Source organism: Acipenser ruthenus, chromosome 2 (assembly GCF_902713425.1).
Source record: "Acipenser ruthenus chromosome 2, fAciRut3.2 maternal haplotype, whole genome shotgun sequence".
NCBI classification, from domain to species: Eukaryota; Metazoa; Chordata; class Actinopteri; order Acipenseriformes; family Acipenseridae; genus Acipenser; species Acipenser ruthenus.
The window spans coordinates 68,812,508-68,832,148 of record NC_081190.1 but is presented as its reverse complement, the minus strand read 5'-3'; the positions used below and the strand labels follow the sequence as shown (position 1 = coordinate 68,832,148).

The following is a 19,641-nucleotide window of genomic DNA, read 5'->3' as shown; positions in this document are numbered from 1 at the left end:
CTCAAATGTGAGTACATGTATTATCAATTACTGCAAACATAATCTGTACAGGTAGTATTTAAACGTATTAACCATAATAGTAATGATGTAGAACAAAACAGAAACCAGATCTGCTACAGGCATCTTGCACGCCCTTGATATCATTATTTGATGCTTCTGGTAGTTAATTATTTTTTTTTTTTAAAAGTATAGTTTACATTTTAGTTTTGTCTTTTTGTCAATGGTTTTACATATTCTGCATCATTTTTCAACTGCTACTGATAAATCAACAGTAAACATGTTATTCATAATCCACATACTGTATATACACTATGAACCCAAGAAGATTGTTACTAAAACAAAAAAGAAGAGATGTGATTGGTTAGGAGTACAATATTTCACGATTGTGCATGAGTGCCATTGTATTGTTTCATTTTATTTGTTCGTCGTCTTCTTGCTTTCAGCCTGATGGCGGAAAATATATTAAGAGATGTACAGCTAAAGAAAAATGTTATTGTTACTTTTGCCTGATTCTCAGATTATGAGAAACATTAGCATTGCTGTGATTGCGCCTTTACCTCGTGGTTATTACTGTACAGTATAACCCAAGTGACTTACTACTGTGTAAGAATGACTGATTTGTAATTCTCAAAAAGGTGTCACATTTAATAAATCACAAGTTCCTTTAGATTGCACCAGCGTGCATCCATTACAAGACTTGGCTACAAACGCAGCTCATAAATGCAAATTTAAAAAAGGTGTGCTGTTTCCGAGGTCTAATGATTTATTAGCTTTCATGGCAGGTAGGTGAAGGAGGGGTGCTTTAATGGATGGAGGGAAAACTCATTTCCAGCGCGGCACAACATTTACATATTCATTTTATTATTATTTTTAAATCGGTCCATGGCCCAGTAATTTTTCTCCCACACCCTGTATTCATTTTTCAAATGTATTTCAATGCTGTAGAAAGAACTTTTTCGGCTAATCTACGCGCTTTGTCAAATGCTGCACAATAAGGAAAGCAATGCATTTCTTTAGGGGGGTAAAGTAGCAGCAATCGTTGCTTTTATTTCTTTCATTGTTAGCATACTTTGCGTTTTTCCATTGATTTTAATCCTACTACATTAATTTAAATTGGACAGTTTGACATCAAAAAGGAAAGGAAATTGATTACAAGCCACTGATCAAATCATTTTTTACTGTTTGTCCCACGACAAATTGAGGTAATCTTTCTGCTGTCAATATCCTACTTGTCAATTAATTGCCTATCCTGTACAATTAATTCCGCCATCAGCATTGCTACGCTCCTTTTTATACCTATCTTTTCATAGTCAGGTTCTTTAATATGTGCTATGTGGTTTATCTTTAGAAATCTAATCTTTTATAAACTGTGTTCAGCTTATAATAATTGCCTGAAATGGGGTTTTTAATATTTGCACAGCATTTTATAAGGGATGTTGTGATCATTAAACAATAGCATCTTTTGTTATACACAGTAATCATATTAATGACATTAATCATAAAGCAAGGTATGCTGTCTGTTTGAACTGTGAGTTTACAACAAACCAACATTTTGGATGAGTGTTTTCATTATTTTTTTTTTCATAAAGTTTGAAGTTAAATAATTCTACACCAAGGAGAAGACTAGGACACAGCCCCAATAGAATATGAAACCAAGATAAAGCCAGGCTTCAGTCTCACTCATTATCTCCCTCAGCTTGGACACCACTGAAGCTATCGGGCCGTTTTCATAATGCTCCTATAAAAATTATGCTAATAATATTAACGCTTTTTTGGATACATTGTTTTGAGTATTCAAGCAAACTCACTGAATGTATTCAGTAGCAAAAATGACAGTAGTTCACATGACCAAATTAATAAAGGACTGTATCAAAAAGATGTCATGCAAAGAAACCAACGCATGAATGACGTCTGAAGTGAATGACACACATTCTGCTGTAAGATTGTTTCTTTCTTATATAGGTAATTTGATGGGATGCCAGGTTTATTTTACTCCAAAGAGATATTTTATTGTAATATGGTACAAATTATACTTCTGTTTTCAAGCCAATTCATAATTAAAGAAAAATTGAATTAGTTTAAATTTCAAAAGCATATTCGAACATGAATAACCCATGCTCGTCCCAGCACTAGGTCTCACTTTAATCTTGGGGCAGTTTTGTCCTTAATTAGAATATGTATATTTGCTGGGAGCATAACGTCTGCTTGGAATTATTACATAATGTAATTTCATATTCTGCAAAGTGTTTAGAAATACTGGAAAATGCCCTGTAAGTGATTGTTTTAATACTGGGCTGCACTGCATCTAATGCCGCTTTCCCACTGTACAACCGAGCAGGGCCGTACCGAGCCCTCACGCTGCGGTTAAGAGAGCCTGGCTTGTTTTTCCACTGCAAAGCCGAGCCGTGCTACTGACATACAACAAAAGACAGTTGTTATTAGTTAAATCAGTTTTTCAAAAGATGCGCAAACATCTTGTATTGCTATATTTTGTAAATATATTTAGGAATTTCTTTATAATCCACAAATTTTACTGATTATATTAACTTAATAAAGTTCAATTAGTTCTGTTGAAGGGGAAAAAAAGAAGGTTTTAAAATATGATTTACCAAAGATCCCGTTTTAAGGGTGGATAGTTTTCCAGAGTTGTTTTTTTTGTTTGGGTGCTTAAAAAAAGGTGCTACTAGAGTCGTCATTGTAGTATGGTACAGCTGTATTTTGTTTTACTATATTTTTGTAAATAAGTTTAGAATTTATTTTATGTTCCACATTGGTTTTTCTTTATATTAACATAAAGGTTAAGGATGAGAAATGTGGTAGAATTTTGTGTTTGTGTACTGTACCCACGGTTTATGGCCATTTGCTTCAAATTGTCAAAGATCTCCAGATCTTCCTAAACACTATCTGCCCACAGAAAAACTAGCGCTTGCACTTCCTCAGTGTCCCATGGCTGTGCTTTTCTCTCACATTCGCTGCCTGCCAAGTTGCTTGTTGTTGGTCTTTCTGGAGTGTACTGTCTGCAATGTAATGAAAATACTTAACCCGCCCATGGCCCGGCTTGGCTCAGAGCCAGATTCAGATGTCTTGTGAGGCCGGAGTTTCATGGTTTGGTTCTCGCTCGGCTCGACAAGGCAGTGGAGAACCACCCGTTCCGTACTGAGCCCTCACGGGTCGAATGTGCCAGTGGAGAAGAGGTATAAAGGGCTGCCTGGATTAGGGTAGGGGTAGGGTTAGGGTGGGTTGGCAGCTATTGAACAGAAAATTGAAGCTGAACCAGAGTCCTGTCTCTCTCAATGTGATGGAAGAGACACTGTGTTCAGATCAGTGGTGGAAGGAATTAGATACGTTTTCAGCATGGGAGGCAGCTGTCCTTGCCGAGTCATTGACCTTTTAAATACAAAGCATAAATTCCACACAACTAGGTTAAGGAGCCTAATGGGGCATACGCAGCCATTTAAAACGTGTAATTTGTGTTCAGAATGTATAGTAGAGATAAAGTTCTGCATGGTTTTGTTGCTTTTTTTTTTATTTGAGTTCATTCCTAGCTTGAAACTTCTCTCCTTGTAGGGGTTATACAGTAGATGTGTATCAATCTATCTAATCGAGTTACATGAACATGATCCTCTAACCCTATTATTATTATTATTATTATTATTATTATTATTATTATTGTTATTGTTATTGTTATTGTTGTTATTATTATTATTGTTTTTTATTAGCTTGTAGGTGGCCAGTTTGATCTGGAAATGAATTTCATCATTCAAGAGGTGGAAAGTATTTCCTGTATGGTGGAGCTGATGGACAAATGTGACAAGACTTGCCAGGCAGAAGTCTGGAGCATCTTCGGAGCCATTCTCAAGAAGAGCATTCGTAACCTGCAAGCCTGCACCGAGATGGGGCTCATCGAACAGGTCCTCAAGAGGATCGATAAAGCTGACAGTATGATAGCAGGTGAGTTTGTTTAGGAATCGCAGGTTTAAGATTTAAAAGTTTAAATGTCTCTTCTGATGCAATCTGCTACATGCCGTCATCACACCATGACTTGATGGTGCTGCTTATTATGAGGGTGTATAGTCAGTCTAGTAATTCAGTGATTTAAAATAGACTTGCCTTAAGAGTATACATTCATGGCATGAACAAGGACTGTTTTTGGTTGTTTATTTTGCCACAAATCTATAATTAAAACTGAAAATACTAAAGCTGCTCAATAAAGTAAACACTACCATATATATACAGCAGACTGTAATTGCCACAGAATAAAGCTATACTTGAGTCAATACTTGGCAACACTTGAGTCTTGAGTTATGTTTATCAAAACAAAAATAATTGCCATTTCGTCTTATTTTTGTCTACTATGACAGTCTACCAGCGAACATTTCGGCTTGTCCCTTCATCAGTTTAATTAATATCTGTGCCTGTTTTCTCATGTACCAATGTTAAAGAGAAAAACAAATTAATAGATCGTACACAGACACAAAAAAAAACGCTGTCAGTGCTGAATAGAATATGTGTATCGGTGATGCACAATGATACAGTGTATGAAAATCTGCACTCCCTCGGTGTGACGAATCAGAAATGAAGCACTTAAGATTTATTATAAATAAGTGCATGTAATCAGTGGCTATAATTGGATTATTATCTTGTTTTTTTGTTGCAGATCTGCTGGTAGATATGCTGGGTGTCTTGGCCAGCTACAGTATAACTGTCCGTGAACTTAAGCTGTTCTTCAGCAAACTCCAAGGAGAAAAAGGGCAATGGGTAACTTTTTTTTTTTTTTTTTTTAATTGATACCTGTACTTGCATGTTCAGTAAGTTCTTCACTTTGAGTTTAGAATATTTAAAATAAACCAAACAAACTTTAAAGTAATAGTAAAGGTTTATGTTGTACATAAAGTTTGTTTGGTTTATTTAATAATCTAGTGTGCATTGCATTTAAATCTTATATTTTATCTGAAAGATACTGGATGTTTGAAAAAAAGTCTATTGTATTATATTATCAATTTATTCTTTTGGTAAAAGGGTTACAAAGCCACTCGCATTTCAATATTTGTAACTAAATAAGGTAGTTTTAGTATTTTTTTTTTATTTTGTTTTAAAAAATTAAACATTTGTTTTTGTGTATTCTAGCCTCCACATGCTGTGAAGTTGCTCTCGGTTTTAAAACACATGCCACAGAAAAACGGTCCCGATTCATTTTTCAGCTTTCCTGGAAAGAGTGCTGCGGTGAGTCCCCAATCTTGTCACACTAAGTAACTGGCTTTTAGATCACTTGAGTGATGCATGCGAGAGACTGGTTAGGTGACGTGATGTGCAGGATTCTCTTTTTGGGGTGTAGTGAAATGCATTAAGAGAGCATCTGAGCAATCAATACTGGTTCAGCTTAGCACAGTAGAAGCAACCTGGCTGTGAAGCAAGTGAGAAGACTGAACTTCTAGAGCCCCACACTGCTGGGTTAGAAGTGTTGTGTAAAACCCAATTCAGTTAAACATGACTCCCCTAAAGGAGAACGGTTTTAATAAATAAAGCATGGTATGCATACAGGGTTAGAAACTGACCCAGTTTTGGGTTTCCAAACTACCATCAATTAAGTATATCATTTTAAATGATTTAGTAGCCAAGAGTTTGAGCAACCTCTGGTAAACCATATTGTTCCTTCCCTTCTAGCTGCATGAACAACTACTAATAGTCAATACTACAGACACAGTTTGAGACTCATTCAAGTGTGATCAGGTTTAGCAGGGGCCTGATTGTTCAAACTCCAGGTACCTGTTCATTTTAATAATTTATCCTAAACCAGGAGAGTTCTGAAACCCTGGGCTGAGTGCAGGACTAGTGTACGTTTCTGACCCTGTATTTAATGTAAATATCAATCAGCAACAGAAGGACTGCACACTTGTATCACAATATTTGAATTAGGACAGTGGTTCCCAACCTTTTTCAATGTAGGGACCACCTTGGTGTTTGGATTTTTCCCACAGACCACTTGCCACGTATTTTTTCACAACAGCATTTTGAAACTAATTTGTAGATGTATAAGTACATGTAGAAAGTAAAGTATGTATATAACTTACTTAACTTAATGAAATTCCTGGGCTTGAATCTTTGCTACCAGTTCATCAAGGAATGTTGACATTTTACGCAAGTTGATGGCAAAGTTCCTGTTTTCTTTTGTTTTAAAAAAGCAATTTTTTTCAGAGTCTTAATGCTTTGTAAATAAATGGCTTCTCAATTTTGTAGGATTACGAGTTTTGTTTGACAAATAATGCACTGGGGTTTAGGTCATCCTCGAATCCAGTAAATGTAAATACCAGTGCTGGTCCCCCGCAACCATTACCTCGTGTAGCAAATGACTCTATCCATTTATAACATAACTCATTGCACTCACTGAGTTGCCAGCTTCGCTCGATGTAGCAATCTGAACAATTTAAAAAAAATGATTGGACAGTATATAGGATGTTACACGCCACTTCTGGTGGGCTGTGATGTGCACATTAAATGGGATTGGTGGCGTGTGGTCGATAGGATTTATAGCATGTTGGTTAAATGTGACGGTGTCAGAACAGACTGTACACATTATTTCCTATCGTTAAGACAATGTTGCTACTTTTATGTGGAGCGAAAGGTGTTTTATTTTTTTTTTTTTCCCCCCACTCCCTGAACAATTAACACAAGCAGTATAATGAGCATGGATTAAAAAGATGTGCATTTACATGAATGCTAGATGTAGATTTTTTTTTTTAATAATGCTGGCTATAATTGACAAGTCTGTAATTGACAAGACAAATGTGCATTTTTTAATGCTTAACAGTTATTTAGTTAGTATTTGTTTCACATAAGAAAGCTGTTTCAGTTAAAGGGAGCTGTAATATATATATATATATAATAATCATATTTTTACAGTAGCATCTTGGAATTGCTGTCCTTTTTTTCAGAACACTCCAGGGATCTTTATGAAGTACTTCAGAAACCATATCAACTTTTCACTTTTTTCATTTTTCAACACGATATTTATGTATTTATTAATTTTTTTAATGTCAAGTATTTTTTCTATGATTATGTATTCTGCTTAGAGATACATGTATAAAAATGTGTTATTCTATCACCTGAGAGCCCTTTCAATGCTTCCTGAAAGTTTTATTGAAATATATTGATGTTTGGGCAAATTTACAAGACATTGTTTCACCTGAGTGATTGCAATGACATAATACACGTTTATTCTCAGGGACACTACTCTTGATTTTAAACTATTATTATTATAATTAAAATAATAGTTTGTTCATTCCATTATCATCATAATAAGGAAAACAAAAATGTACCTGACAAAAATAGTATCTGCTTATTCTACTTGTTTCTTGATATTTACAATTGTTGTAAAACATATATATTAAAACACATTAGCCTGAATAAATGTTCTAATATGACTATAAGTCAAATACATCAGATTTACAGTGTTTTCCTGTAGTTTTTTTTTCTTAGCTGTAAAGTTTTTGTCATGTTTTGTTTCTCTGTGCTGCTGAAAATGTCTCCGCCCTTTAAAAAATTAAATACCCGTCTCAGTGACGACACATGAAGAAACAAACAAGCAGGCAGTGAAGTCGAATTCCCCCTCTATCCAATGATATGCATTAACAAGCTGTACTGCAAATTATGGTGGCCCATAACAAAGTGTGTTTTTTTTATTGTGTTTACCCGATCAAGGGCCCAGAATGACAATTCAGTTTGATTCGTGTTTACACGATCACAAGCTGTTTGTTGTGTTGCTTAGAACTCCGTAACCAAATTTTGGGAGTTGTCTGCGGACCACTGGTTGGGAACCACTGAATTAGTGTAATGCACAAGTGGCTGTTGTACAGTTATAATCATTTTGATTTTTAATCACAAATCACAATCTTAGGGTTAATTTTTGTAGAATAACACACACTGTTGAAAATTGCAATCCCGTGCTGAGTGTTAATAAGCATGTCTGTTGCAGACTATGATGCACACACATAGAAAATGAAGAGCCACGCTTCTTTGTATTGATATACTGTAGTTCAGTGAAACAGGATCCTCGGGCAAATGAGGATGTTTGCTAGGCTGAAGGAGCTGCTCCATGGGAGTGAGGGATTTGAATGTGAAATCAGAAGGGCAAGATCAGCTGAAGATCATCACTTTCTGAAACTGGTGATAAGTAGTAAAAACAGCAGCAGTGATTGCCTGCCTGTTGGGGCTTTTGGAGAATGAAAATAAAATCACTGCTTGTGTTTAAGAGCAAGGCTTGATGCTAATGAGGCAGCAGCATCCACACTCCCCCTCCCTCACAGCTCTGCATTCGTCGGCTTCCTTTGTCAGGGTTGGATACGTCAGAATATGAGAAACAATTATCAGTTTATTACCCGTGATAATTGAATTGAGTGACCTTATACACACACACACAAAATATTTGGAAGTATTGATCCGAGAATACTAGATACGATTACATGCTGAGCTTTATTTCCTATGTTATTTGGTAGTTTTTCAGATACTGCATAGAAAAAAATACACTTTTTGCAAACTGCACATAAGACATATAGGTAGTATTCCCATACACCTTTTTGGTAGGACATTGTGGAATCAAGTAATGCATTGCCATGGTGATCTTTACTAAGGGGATGTACATCAGCAGCCTTCTGGACTATTGAGCCAGTTTATTAAGCATGCTTAATCGATTTCAGATCACCTTGGGACAACGCCATTTGGTTGTGTTGTGCGTTAGGTTTTATGATAATTTCGCACATCTGCACAAATTGGATGCAAGAGACAGTGCTCTGAGAACCTTAACATTGAACACATTAAATAAATGTAAATAAAGGTTTTTAAAACATTATGTTGATACCTTGTTCTTTCTTTCTTGACATCCTGCACTTGGCATCCTGTTACTGGAATAAAATAGTTACACAACCAGTCTTTAGTGAGAGATGTGCCCATTCCCCATGTAAATTGTTGGTGGGCCCAGAAAAGTAAAGGACATGGGGCTCCTTGGGTATACAATAACATTGTATCACCACCAGGGGGGACCTGGGTGAACCAGATGGACACAATGCACAGAAAACATGCACAGGATAATATGTCTATTTCAACGGAAGGCAATTTTGTATACCAGAATGAAGCCCTGTCCAGAGACCAAACCTGCCACTCAATGCATGTGGCAGTGTTTGAAGTTATGGATGTCGCTTTATTCTTTGGTAGCTATTCCCAGCATACAGTTGTTTTAGAAATCTTCTCAAAAATAAAAGTTTCTTTGTGTTTATTATCTAGAATTCTAATATGGTTAACGCTTGCAGTAACTGCTTCAGCCAGACATCAAGCTTGCATCTTTCCAATTAGGTTGCTCCTACGAACAATTAAGTTATTCTGTAATAGTTTGGGCTGAAATACTGTGCTGCTTCTTCTAGGTTTCTTTGTGTTTGAAATAATACATTTACCCTAATAATGCTCAGTCCTTATAAAATATAGTCTTATTTTAAAGGCAGTATTTTGACTTGCTGATTGAGGAGTTGTTGCAATAACTGTACCATTACTTTTTTCACAGGCGATAGCTCTGCCTCCCATTGCAAAGTGGCCCTACCAAAATGGCTTCACCTTTCATACCTGGCTACGAATGGACCCCATCAACAACATCAATGTTGATAAGGATAAACCTTACTTGTACTGGTAAGTGACATATGGGAAATGAATGCACAGCTTTTTCATTCATAAAAGCTGTATATTGTGTATATTCTCTGTGGTAATGGTATATATATATATATATATATATATACAGTACTGTGCAAAAGTTTTAGGCATGTGTGAAAAAATGCTGTAAAGTAAGAATGCTTTCAAAAATAGACGTGTTAATAGATTATATTTATCAATTAACTAAATGCAAAGTGAGTGAACGGAAGAAAAATCTAAATCCAATCCATATTTGGTGTGACCACCCTTTGCCTTCAAAACAGCATCAATTCTTCTAGGTACACTTGCACAAAGTCAGGGATTTTGTAGGCATATAGTCAGGTGTATGATTAAACAATTATACCAAACAGGTGCTAATGATCATCAATTCAATATGTAGGTTGAAACACAATCATTAACAGAAACAGCTGTGTAGGAGGAATAAAACTGGGTGAGGAACAGCCAAACTCAGCTAACAAGGTGAGGTTGCTGAAGACAGTTTACTGTCAAAAGTCATACACCATGGCAAGACTGAGCACGGCAACAAGACACAAGGTAGTTATACTGCATCAGCAAGGTCTCTCCCAGGCAGACATTTCAAGGCAGACAGGGGTTTCCAGATGTGCTGTCCAAGCTCTTTTGAAGAAGCACAAAGAAACGGACAACGTTGAGGACCGTAGACGCAGTGGTCGGCCAAGGAAACTTACTGCAGCAGATGAGACACATCATGCTTACTTCCCTTCACAATCGGAAGATGCAGCAGTGCCATCAGCTCAGAATTGGCAGAAAACAGTGGGACCCTGGTACACCCATCTACTTTCAGGAGAAGTCTGGTCAGAAGTGGCCTTCATGGAAGACTTGCGGCCAAAAAGCCATACCTCTGACGTGGAAACAAGGCCAAGCGACTCAACTATGCACGAAAACACAGGAACTGGGGTGCAGAAAAATGGCAGCAGGTGCTCTGGACTGATGAGTCAGAATTTGAAATATTTGGCTGTAGCAGAAGGCAGTTTGTTCGCGAAGGGCTGGAGAGCGGTACACGAATGAGTGTCTGCAGGCAACAGTGAAGCATTTCTGCAAATGGAGTTGGGGATTTGGTCAGAATTAATGGTCTCCTCAATGCTGAGAAGTACAGGCAGATACTTATCCATCATGCAATACCATCAGGGAGGCATCTGATTGGCCCCAAATTTATTCTGCAGCATGACAACGACCCCAAACATACAGCGAAAGTCATTAAGAACTATCTTCAGCGTAAAGAAGAACAAGGAGTCCTGGAAGTGATGGTATGGCCCCCACAGAGCCCTGATCTCAACATCATCGAGTCTGTCTGGGATTAAATGAAGAGAGAGAAGCAACTGAGGCTGCCTAAATCCACAGAAGGAATGTGGTTAGTTCTCCAAGATGTTTGGGCCAACCTACCTGCCGAGTTCCTTCAAAAACTGTGTGCAAGTGTACCTAGAAGAATTGATGCTGTTTTGAAGGCAAAGGGTGGTCACACCAAATATTGATTTGATGTAGATTTTTCTTCTGTTCACTCACTTTGAATTTTGTTAATTGATAAATATAAACCAGTAACATGTCTATTTTTGAAAGCATTCTTACTTTACAGCATTTTTTCACACCTGCCTAAAACTTTTGCACAGTACTATATATATTTATATATATGCGGTTGTGTACACATTTACCACAAACTAAAGGGATATTCACACTACAGCGTTTATTCGCTGCGTTTTCTATGGTAAAAAATCAAACCTATGGAATTGAATACTACCTTTCATACTTGAGCGTAATTAGCTGCGAAAAAAAAGAAAACCAGTTCGATTTTTGGATGAAAAATGCAGCGATCACCACCCTGTCCTGCTAAATTTGGATGTAATCTGTAGGCAATATGGATCAGGTGCAAGCTGCTGCTTGGTTATTGCTCTGAAGAAGAGAAAGAAAGAGAAGAATGTGGATTCACCCTATGATAACAAGCAACGGGAAACCCTAGGGGAGTACCAGCGTCTTGTGCAAGAGCTGAAATATACTGTATATGTTATATAATCTCAAATTGTGTTACGGGTAACAAATAATCTCAACAATGTTATTGTTTAACAAAATTAGAAGTACAGACAGGACTACCAAGCGCAATCATTTTGATGCAACCTGATGTGCTGTGCTATTTATTTATTTATTTATTTATTTATTTTAATAAACAATACAGTAAACGCAGGAAGATTGTACTGTCAATGCAGATGTAACGTCACGTGTTTTTACATTATTGGGGGGGGGGAGGGAGAAATACATGTATACTAACATATGACCGACATAAAACCGTTTTAGACATTTTATAAATACAATACCACTTACCTGCATGTGCTTCTGGATATAATTAGATATGTGATTTTGTTTTGTAGTTCAGTTTATATTTTATAATGGGCTGCGGTATCTCATGGCATGCACTAAACTAAAGAACATAAAGAACAAGATATTCTACACTGCTATAATCAGATGTTCCCCCATCTTGCCTGTGATGTTTGACGTGCAAGTCTGAATACAAAAATAGCAGCGAAACGTCTTGTGTGAAAAAATGCTGTGCATAAATGCTATAGTGTGTATAGCCCTCAAAGCAAATCAACTTTAAAAGGCAAGCAGCTATGCACTGTGTGGTAGAAATTGATTAAACTACATTGATGGAGGTTCCAATTAATTTATGCCTAGTCACTTTGAAAGCCATTAAATTAAAGGTTTTTCTTTATTGGCCTATTTTCAGCTAATAATTAAATTCTGTCAGATGCATGTGTAGTGGGTTGTGTTTGGCCCATTTGAAGTGAACCGTGTTTGTCTTTCAGTTTCCGAACAAGTAAAGGACAGGGGTACTCTGCACATTTTGTTGGAGGCTGTTTGATTGTAACCTCAGTAAAATCCAAAGGGAAAGGATTCCAACACTGTGTGAAGTATGACTTCAAACCACAGAAGGTATGTATTAAAGTAGATATTGAGTACAATTAAATGTAACTGTGTGTGCACATTCGCCAACAAGTCAGAGGACGCTTGTTAAGTGGGGACAACATAACAGGCTTAATTTTCATAACTTGAAAACTTCAACTACTTTATTTATGTATTTATTTATTTTTATGCTAGTAAGTAGATGTTTAATTTTTTTACAGTGCATTTGTGCTCATTATATTGTGTATTGAAAACAGCCACACAAAATCCTTTAGTTGTAACCAACCTTTTTTTCTTACTTCAGTTTTCGGTGGAGTTTTAATTGCCTCACCCCTCCAAATTTAGAATAAAGTTCAGTATTGAAAAACAGGTGTGTGTGTGTGTGTGTGTGTGTGTGTGTGTGTGTGTGTGTGTGTATATATGTATATATATATATATATATATATATATATATATATATATATATATATATATATATATATATATATGTATATGTAATATATATAAACTGTATTTTTGTTTGTCTTTTTTAGTGGTACATGGTAACAATTGTACATATCTACAATCGCTGGAAGAACAGTGAGATAAGTTGCTACGTGAACGGGGAACTTGCATCATATGGGGAAATCACCTGGTTGGTCAACACCAGTGATGTAAGTACATTGTATATAGAAACACACATTAGAAGCAGGAATGGAACACATGGAAATAGCTACAGCTATGGACAAAAGTTTTACATCACCCTATAAAATGACCTAATTTTGCTTCATAAAGTCGAAAAAAACCTGCTGGATAATGTTACCTTAACATATCGAATTATGTACTGCTTTGTAGTTTTCCATATACTTAATTGAAAAATGTGACATTGCGATATCATGTTGTAGTTTCTTTGATTACACGATGTTAAATAAAAGATCTAAATTATGTTCATATAGTTGTTTTTAATTTTTTATGTCTCAATCCTAAAATTATAGGTCATGTACGTGGCCATAGCTGTAGATTATAAGGAATGTGCTTTGTTCATCCGGATTCTGTTGCGTCAACGCCCAGGGGGTATAAAGTAGTTAAATGTGTGTGGTGGGCATTGACTCAGGCAGGAGCAAAATTACAGGCATTATTGCAGAGAGTGTATTTTTAACATTAGGTAGGTAAAGTTACGTTTACAATTAGGTAAGGTAGAGCACAGCACACAGTCACGCTAAAGAATCAAGAAGTGCAGTTAACACATACAAAACAAACATAATATAAAATAATTAACACCCAAAGTAACACTACAGCATTAAAATGTTCAATACAAAAAAATGCCTGAGTTACAAGCTCTTGCAGTTTAAAAAAAGAAAAGAAAATTCCAAAATTTGGATTGTAGCATAACAGAAAAAAGCTTAATCAGACTGCGGAGTCTGTCTCATCTGATCCAAAACTGCCGAACCCCCATGTCTTTGTCATCTGAACCTTCATCATTGATGATGCAAGCAATTGTCTGACTCAATGCACAGAGCAACTACTTCTATGCAGTTTTTTTTCATGCGATCCGTGATATTTTTCTCAGGCAATATTTTGCTCTTATATACCACAGCAGTATATGCTGTATATTATATGTAGAAAAAGAATAAAGGTTAATTCATTCTTGCTTGCAGAATGTTTGTTTGCATCTCCTCAATGACATGTCAAAGTGTATTTACAAACCTGAGGCCATTTCAAATTGTATGCGAGTGTAAGAATCGTTGTAACCTTTAAGCTGTGGCAATGATGAAGAGTCTCACACTTTCAAGCAACAGCTGTTAAATTTAATTTTAAAAGCCATCAACATTTATCTTTGTAACTGTCTTTGTAAAGCTATCCGAATTGACACATGATGGTGAGCTACCTGGACAGATGAAAATGAAAATTCTTTTTCACATTTAAATTGTCGCATGCATTTTTCTTTTATGAATGAACATTGTAAGTTTTATATTGTGGTTGACCTTCAGAGGAATTAGTACTGTATGTTGTCAGGTTAGTTTGTGGTTTTAATAACTAATAGGAATATGCAGTCTATGGATTGTGATTATTTCAAAGATACAGGATAGATGCAAACATGTCCTTTCCATTGATGTTCTCATGACTAGGGCAGTTAAGGCTTATCTTAAGGTTTAGGTGAGGGGACAATATGCCATCCAGGACATAGGGTTTAGCTTTGCTTAGCGTTTTCATTAAATCTGTGTCATGAGGTTGTTTTTTGTCCAGTTTTTACATTAGGCCCTTTAGCAACAGCACAGCATAGAGCTCCTCCCAACCTTGTTTCACTTCTGAGATCTGGTAACTTCACAATCAAAGGTGGTGTGATGATGAAGGGATTCATTTCAGTTATTTGTAGGTACAACCTAAAACCTAAAGCATGTTTTGAAAGAGCCTGTTGCCTGTCAGCTGATGTTAGTCTTGAACTGCCTTCAACAGACGTCAATCCCTTTCAAGTTCAAATTTTTGCTTTTTCATGATCTGTTCTTCTGGACTGGAATGTCTTGCCAAGTACTGTACACACAACTTGTGTGCTTGCATTGCATACCACTAAATATTCATCAACTTTTATTTATTTATTTATTTATTTATTTATTTATTTATTTATTCAGACTTTTGACAAATGTTTCTTGGGGTCCTCGGAGACGGCTGATGCCAACCGTGTTTTCTGTGGTCAGATGGGGGCTGTCTACCTCTTCAGCGAAGCAGTCAGTGCTGCTCAGATTCTAGCTATTTATCAGCTGGGTCCAGGCTACAAGGTAAAACAAGCAAGCAAGTAACTGTCAAGTTTTTTGAAGACGCTTGATCTTTTAGATTTTAGGAATCACCACTGTTTCTATTCTCAATAGACATTTTAAACCTGTAATAAGCAAATATTAACAAACAAAATCTGTTGGCAGTTTTTGCTGTCTTCCCCATCTTGTGTTTTGTCATCATAGGTCCACCCTTTTACTAGTAATGTCCACTACTGTGAGCAGTATATATTAAAAAACATTTGCCCAGTATAAACTGCGTTCTGGTTGTGTATCTTTCCAGGGTACTTTCAAATACAAGGCAGAGAGTGACCTTCTCTTTGCTGAACATCACAAGCTGCTGTTGTATGAGGGGAAGCTGTCCAGCTGTATTGCATTCATGTACAATCCAAGAGCTACAGATGCCCAGCTATGCCTTGAGTCTTCACCCAAGGACAACCTTTCCATCTTTATACACTCACCTCATGCCCTCATGCTGCAGGTAGAGCTCTTTCATGCATTACGCAAGCATTACCGATGCACAGTGATTCCAGATGAAGAAAAGCTATTATCTGCTGTATAGTTGATCTTGCTGTGATTAAATATATACGTTATTGGAATGTTACTAGCAACTTGTGGGTCACGATTCAGGATGAATGATCAAAAACAGTTTAAAATGTGCCTTTCTCTGTTTACAAGAAGGGGTGAGGGTAGTTGTTGAATAAACCCTGCTGATTCTTGTAGATAAATATTTCAGTAAATGTGTTTTACAGTGACACTCATTTTAAGCTCTTTAACTGGATTGCTCAATGTCTTGCATTGCATAAGCAAATGTCATCATACAACCCACAGCAAATACTGTAATTAAATTCCCCTTCAGGGTTTTTGCACTGCTTGTTATGAATAGCTTTTGTAAGTACAACTTGATATTTCACTCAAGTAAATGTTCCAATTGTACCAATTGTCAGCTTTCACACCAAACTCACTTTCACTAAATATAAGCGTCTCTGAGACGAAAAAAAAGTAGATAAAAATGGATGAACACCAATGTTTTCATGAAGTCCTAGTAACATACAGTAAAGCCAGCAAAAGAAAAGAAAATCTAACCCAAGGTCTTGACACAGGTGTTACCATTCTTAGATCTGTATTCAGGTATCTAACATGGTATCCTCAAAAAATGAATAATTAAACATACATAAAGCAACTATTTCTCATTCTGCCTTATGAAGAGCTCCACTGACTGACTGCCAAGTTTCTTCTTTTACCACAGAGACAATAATAGATTATTCTTCTTGTTGTTTGAAAATTTGTAAAGCGCATGTGTTTCTTTCCTCCAGGATGTGAAGGCTGTTGTAACACACTCGGTTCAGAGTGCGATCCATTCCATTGGAGGAGTGCAGGTGCTTTTCCCCCTGTTTGCACAGCTGGACTATCTGCAGCACTGCTCTGACCAAGTGGACACCACCGTCTGGTAGGTAACAAGTTACATCACAGATAATGGATTTGGAGATCCTGTCCCAAACAAACACTTTAGGAATTTTACAGTAGTTGCATGAGAGGGAGACACTTTCTGGAAGCTTGATTTTGAATTGAGTTTGGGGATCTCAAATGGACTTTTACCTTTCAAAGTAGAAACCTATACTTTGTTACAGTGCATCCAGAACACCACACACTTGACTAGGATTTTGATCAATAATTGATTTAAATCCAAGCGTTTGTTTAGATTTAAATAGGAGTTCATGTTTATCCTGTGGTCTGGACACTCCAAGAGAATATAAAAAAAAACAAAAAAACTATAGACCTATGCCATATATTGTTGTTTATTATTATTATTATTATTATTATTATTATTTATTTCTTAGCAGACGCCCTTATCCAGGGCGACTTACAATTATTACAAGATATCACATTATTTTTACATACAATTCCCCATTTATGCAGATGGGTTTTTACTGGAGCAATCTAGGTAAAGTACCTTGCTCAAGGGTACAGCAGCAGTGTCCCCCAGCTGGGATTGAACCCACGACCCTCCGGTCAAGAGTCCAGAGCCCTAACCACTACTCCACACCGCTAGTAGCTTCAGTCTCAGGAATGGTCATGCCACTGTATAATTTGAAGTGACATGCTGGTTTATCACTGAGTTGCAATCTCTTTCATAACGCCAGCAGACACATGCTCTAATGTAGCACATCGGTAAATACATATCACATTTTCACACTTGGAATACTTTTGAATTTTGCTGCATTGATCACCTCCTCCTTGTTGTTCTCTCTTAGTTCCACTCTGCTAGCATTTGTCATGGAGCTGCTGAAGAATTCTGTCGCTATGCAAGAGCAAGTCCTTGCCTGCAAGGGCTTTCTTGTGATTGGGTACAGTCTGGAGAAGGTAAGGAACGATTGGGAGGTGGGCATGTGCCGTTCTACCAATTCTCATATTCTAACGAAGTGGATTTCAACCCTGGTCATCCAGTACCCCTAACTAAAGTGCATTACAGTGTCTGTTTTACTGATGTATTTTCATTTTTATAAAATATTGTATGGACATTTATATTTTTAAGTTCTGCAGCAATGCACTGCCCTAATGATGGTGTTGCATGGCTACTCAGCGATTGTCCAGAGAAGGTAGTGGTGGTGTTAAAAGTAATAGCTGCATGCAGCTCTCTGCTTTTTTGTTTGAGAAAGCCTGTACTCAGTCAGACACCCACCTCGCTGCTACTGCTCTTAGCAGTCTCCCAGCAGCCAGGAGAGAAAAATCATAAACTGTTTGTACTGCTACACTATACAGTGCCAAGAAAGTTTGTAAACCCCATAGGATTTTCACATATTTCAAACCTAAAATGTTATTAGATCTTAATTTAAGTCCTAATAGATAAAGATAACCTGATTTAAACAAATGATACAAAACATGATACTTTTTCAACATTTATTTATCCACAAATGATTCAACATTCAATATCCATGTGTGAAACTTTCTAGACTGATGAGCATCAATAACAGTTTTTCTGAGGTCCTCAGAGATTTCTTTTGATCGTGGCATGACGTGTTTCCACACACCTGTATGGTGAAGACCAAACTAACAAAGTTTCTGATCTTTATTTAGGGTGGGGCCTCCCAAACTCACCCCTGAAGATCTACCTAATTATTTAAACCGCTGATTCCAATTATCCCCTTAATTGAGCTGATAAAACCAGGGGTTCACTTACTTTTTCACATACCCTGAATCTTAATTACTCATTGTTTGTCTAATTTCATACATCATTTTGTTTCAAAAGACATGGAATTGGTTAATATAAACCCTATTGGATATTTAAGAAAAGACTGGCTTTGATTCAAGAAGGCTATCATGGTAAAACTATGGAATTTCCATAATTATCATTGGGGTTCACAAACTCTCGGCACTGTATATTTTGAAAATGCATTCTACCTGCCTAAATTGGTACATTTTGGCTTGTACTACAACACGCTGCAAACTGAACTCCCTCCTCTCTGTAACTAACTCCTTTCTGCTCGTCCTGCTACCCTCTTTTCCATTCTAATTCTCCTTGACCTCTGCCTTTGACACGGTCAATCTTGCTTTTCTCCTGCTCTCGCTCTCTCTGATCCAGGAATCTCAGGCACTGTTTTTGCCTGATTTTCCTCCTATCTTTCTAACAGTTCTTTTCAGGTTTCTTGGCGTGGCTCTCTGTTCACCCCACCCTCTCTCTACAATTGTACCTCAAGGATCTGTCCTAGGACCTCTTCTATTCTCACTCTGTACCCGCTCACCAGGTTCTCTTATCTCCCCTTGGCTTCTCGTATCGATTTCCTTCCTTTGACTCCCATATCTCCCGCATTTCAGATTGTCTCTCGGCAATCTCATTTTGGACACATTCTCACATCACCTCAAACTCAATATTTCTAAATCCGACCTCCTTTAACTTTCCTTCTACCCCTCTTCTGACCTCTGTCTGTCTCCCTTGATGCTTTCAATCTTTCTCCTTCTCTATCTTAAAGAAACCTAGGTGTTATTTTGGACCCTTCTATTCTCAACACATCTCTTCACTAACACATACTTGTTGTTTTTCTTTCTTAACACCATCTATAGAATCTGCTTTTTACTATCTACTTATTCCACTCAACCCCTAGTTCAAGCTCTTGTTCTTTCTAGATTGGATTGTTGTAACTCTCTCCTTGTTGGTCTCCCTGCTTCAGCTATATGCCCTCTTCAACTTATCCAAAATTCTCCCAACCCCCCTACTCCCACGCTATCCCTCTGCTTTGCACTCTCCACTGGCTACCTATCTCTGCTTGCATCCAATTTAAGACCCTTG

At 37.0% G+C, this 19,641-nt stretch overlaps 1 protein-coding gene across 4 annotated transcripts in view; it reads left to right on the top strand.

The window, feature by feature from the left end:
- LOC117409386 (lipopolysaccharide-responsive and beige-like anchor protein) overlaps nucleotides 1-19,641 on the top strand; it is a 282,415-nt gene that overhangs the window by 21,450 nt on the left and 241,324 nt on the right. For all 4 annotated transcript variants that reach the window (XM_058999629.1, XM_058999623.1, XM_058999634.1 and 1 more), the window contains exons 2-11: nucleotides 3,720-3,951; nucleotides 4,658-4,758; nucleotides 5,128-5,223; nucleotides 9,551-9,672; nucleotides 12,507-12,633; nucleotides 13,137-13,256; nucleotides 15,213-15,359; nucleotides 15,637-15,834; nucleotides 16,670-16,803; nucleotides 17,609-17,717. In XM_058999629.1, the coding sequence (XP_058855612.1) occupies nucleotides 3,720-3,951; nucleotides 4,658-4,758; nucleotides 5,128-5,223; nucleotides 9,551-9,672; nucleotides 12,507-12,633; nucleotides 13,137-13,256; nucleotides 15,213-15,359; nucleotides 15,637-15,834; nucleotides 16,670-16,803; nucleotides 17,609-17,717 (1,386 nt within the window). The remainder of the gene's footprint in view (nucleotides 1-3,719; nucleotides 3,952-4,657; nucleotides 4,759-5,127; nucleotides 5,224-9,550; nucleotides 9,673-12,506; nucleotides 12,634-13,136; nucleotides 13,257-15,212; nucleotides 15,360-15,636; nucleotides 15,835-16,669; nucleotides 16,804-17,608; nucleotides 17,718-19,641) is intronic.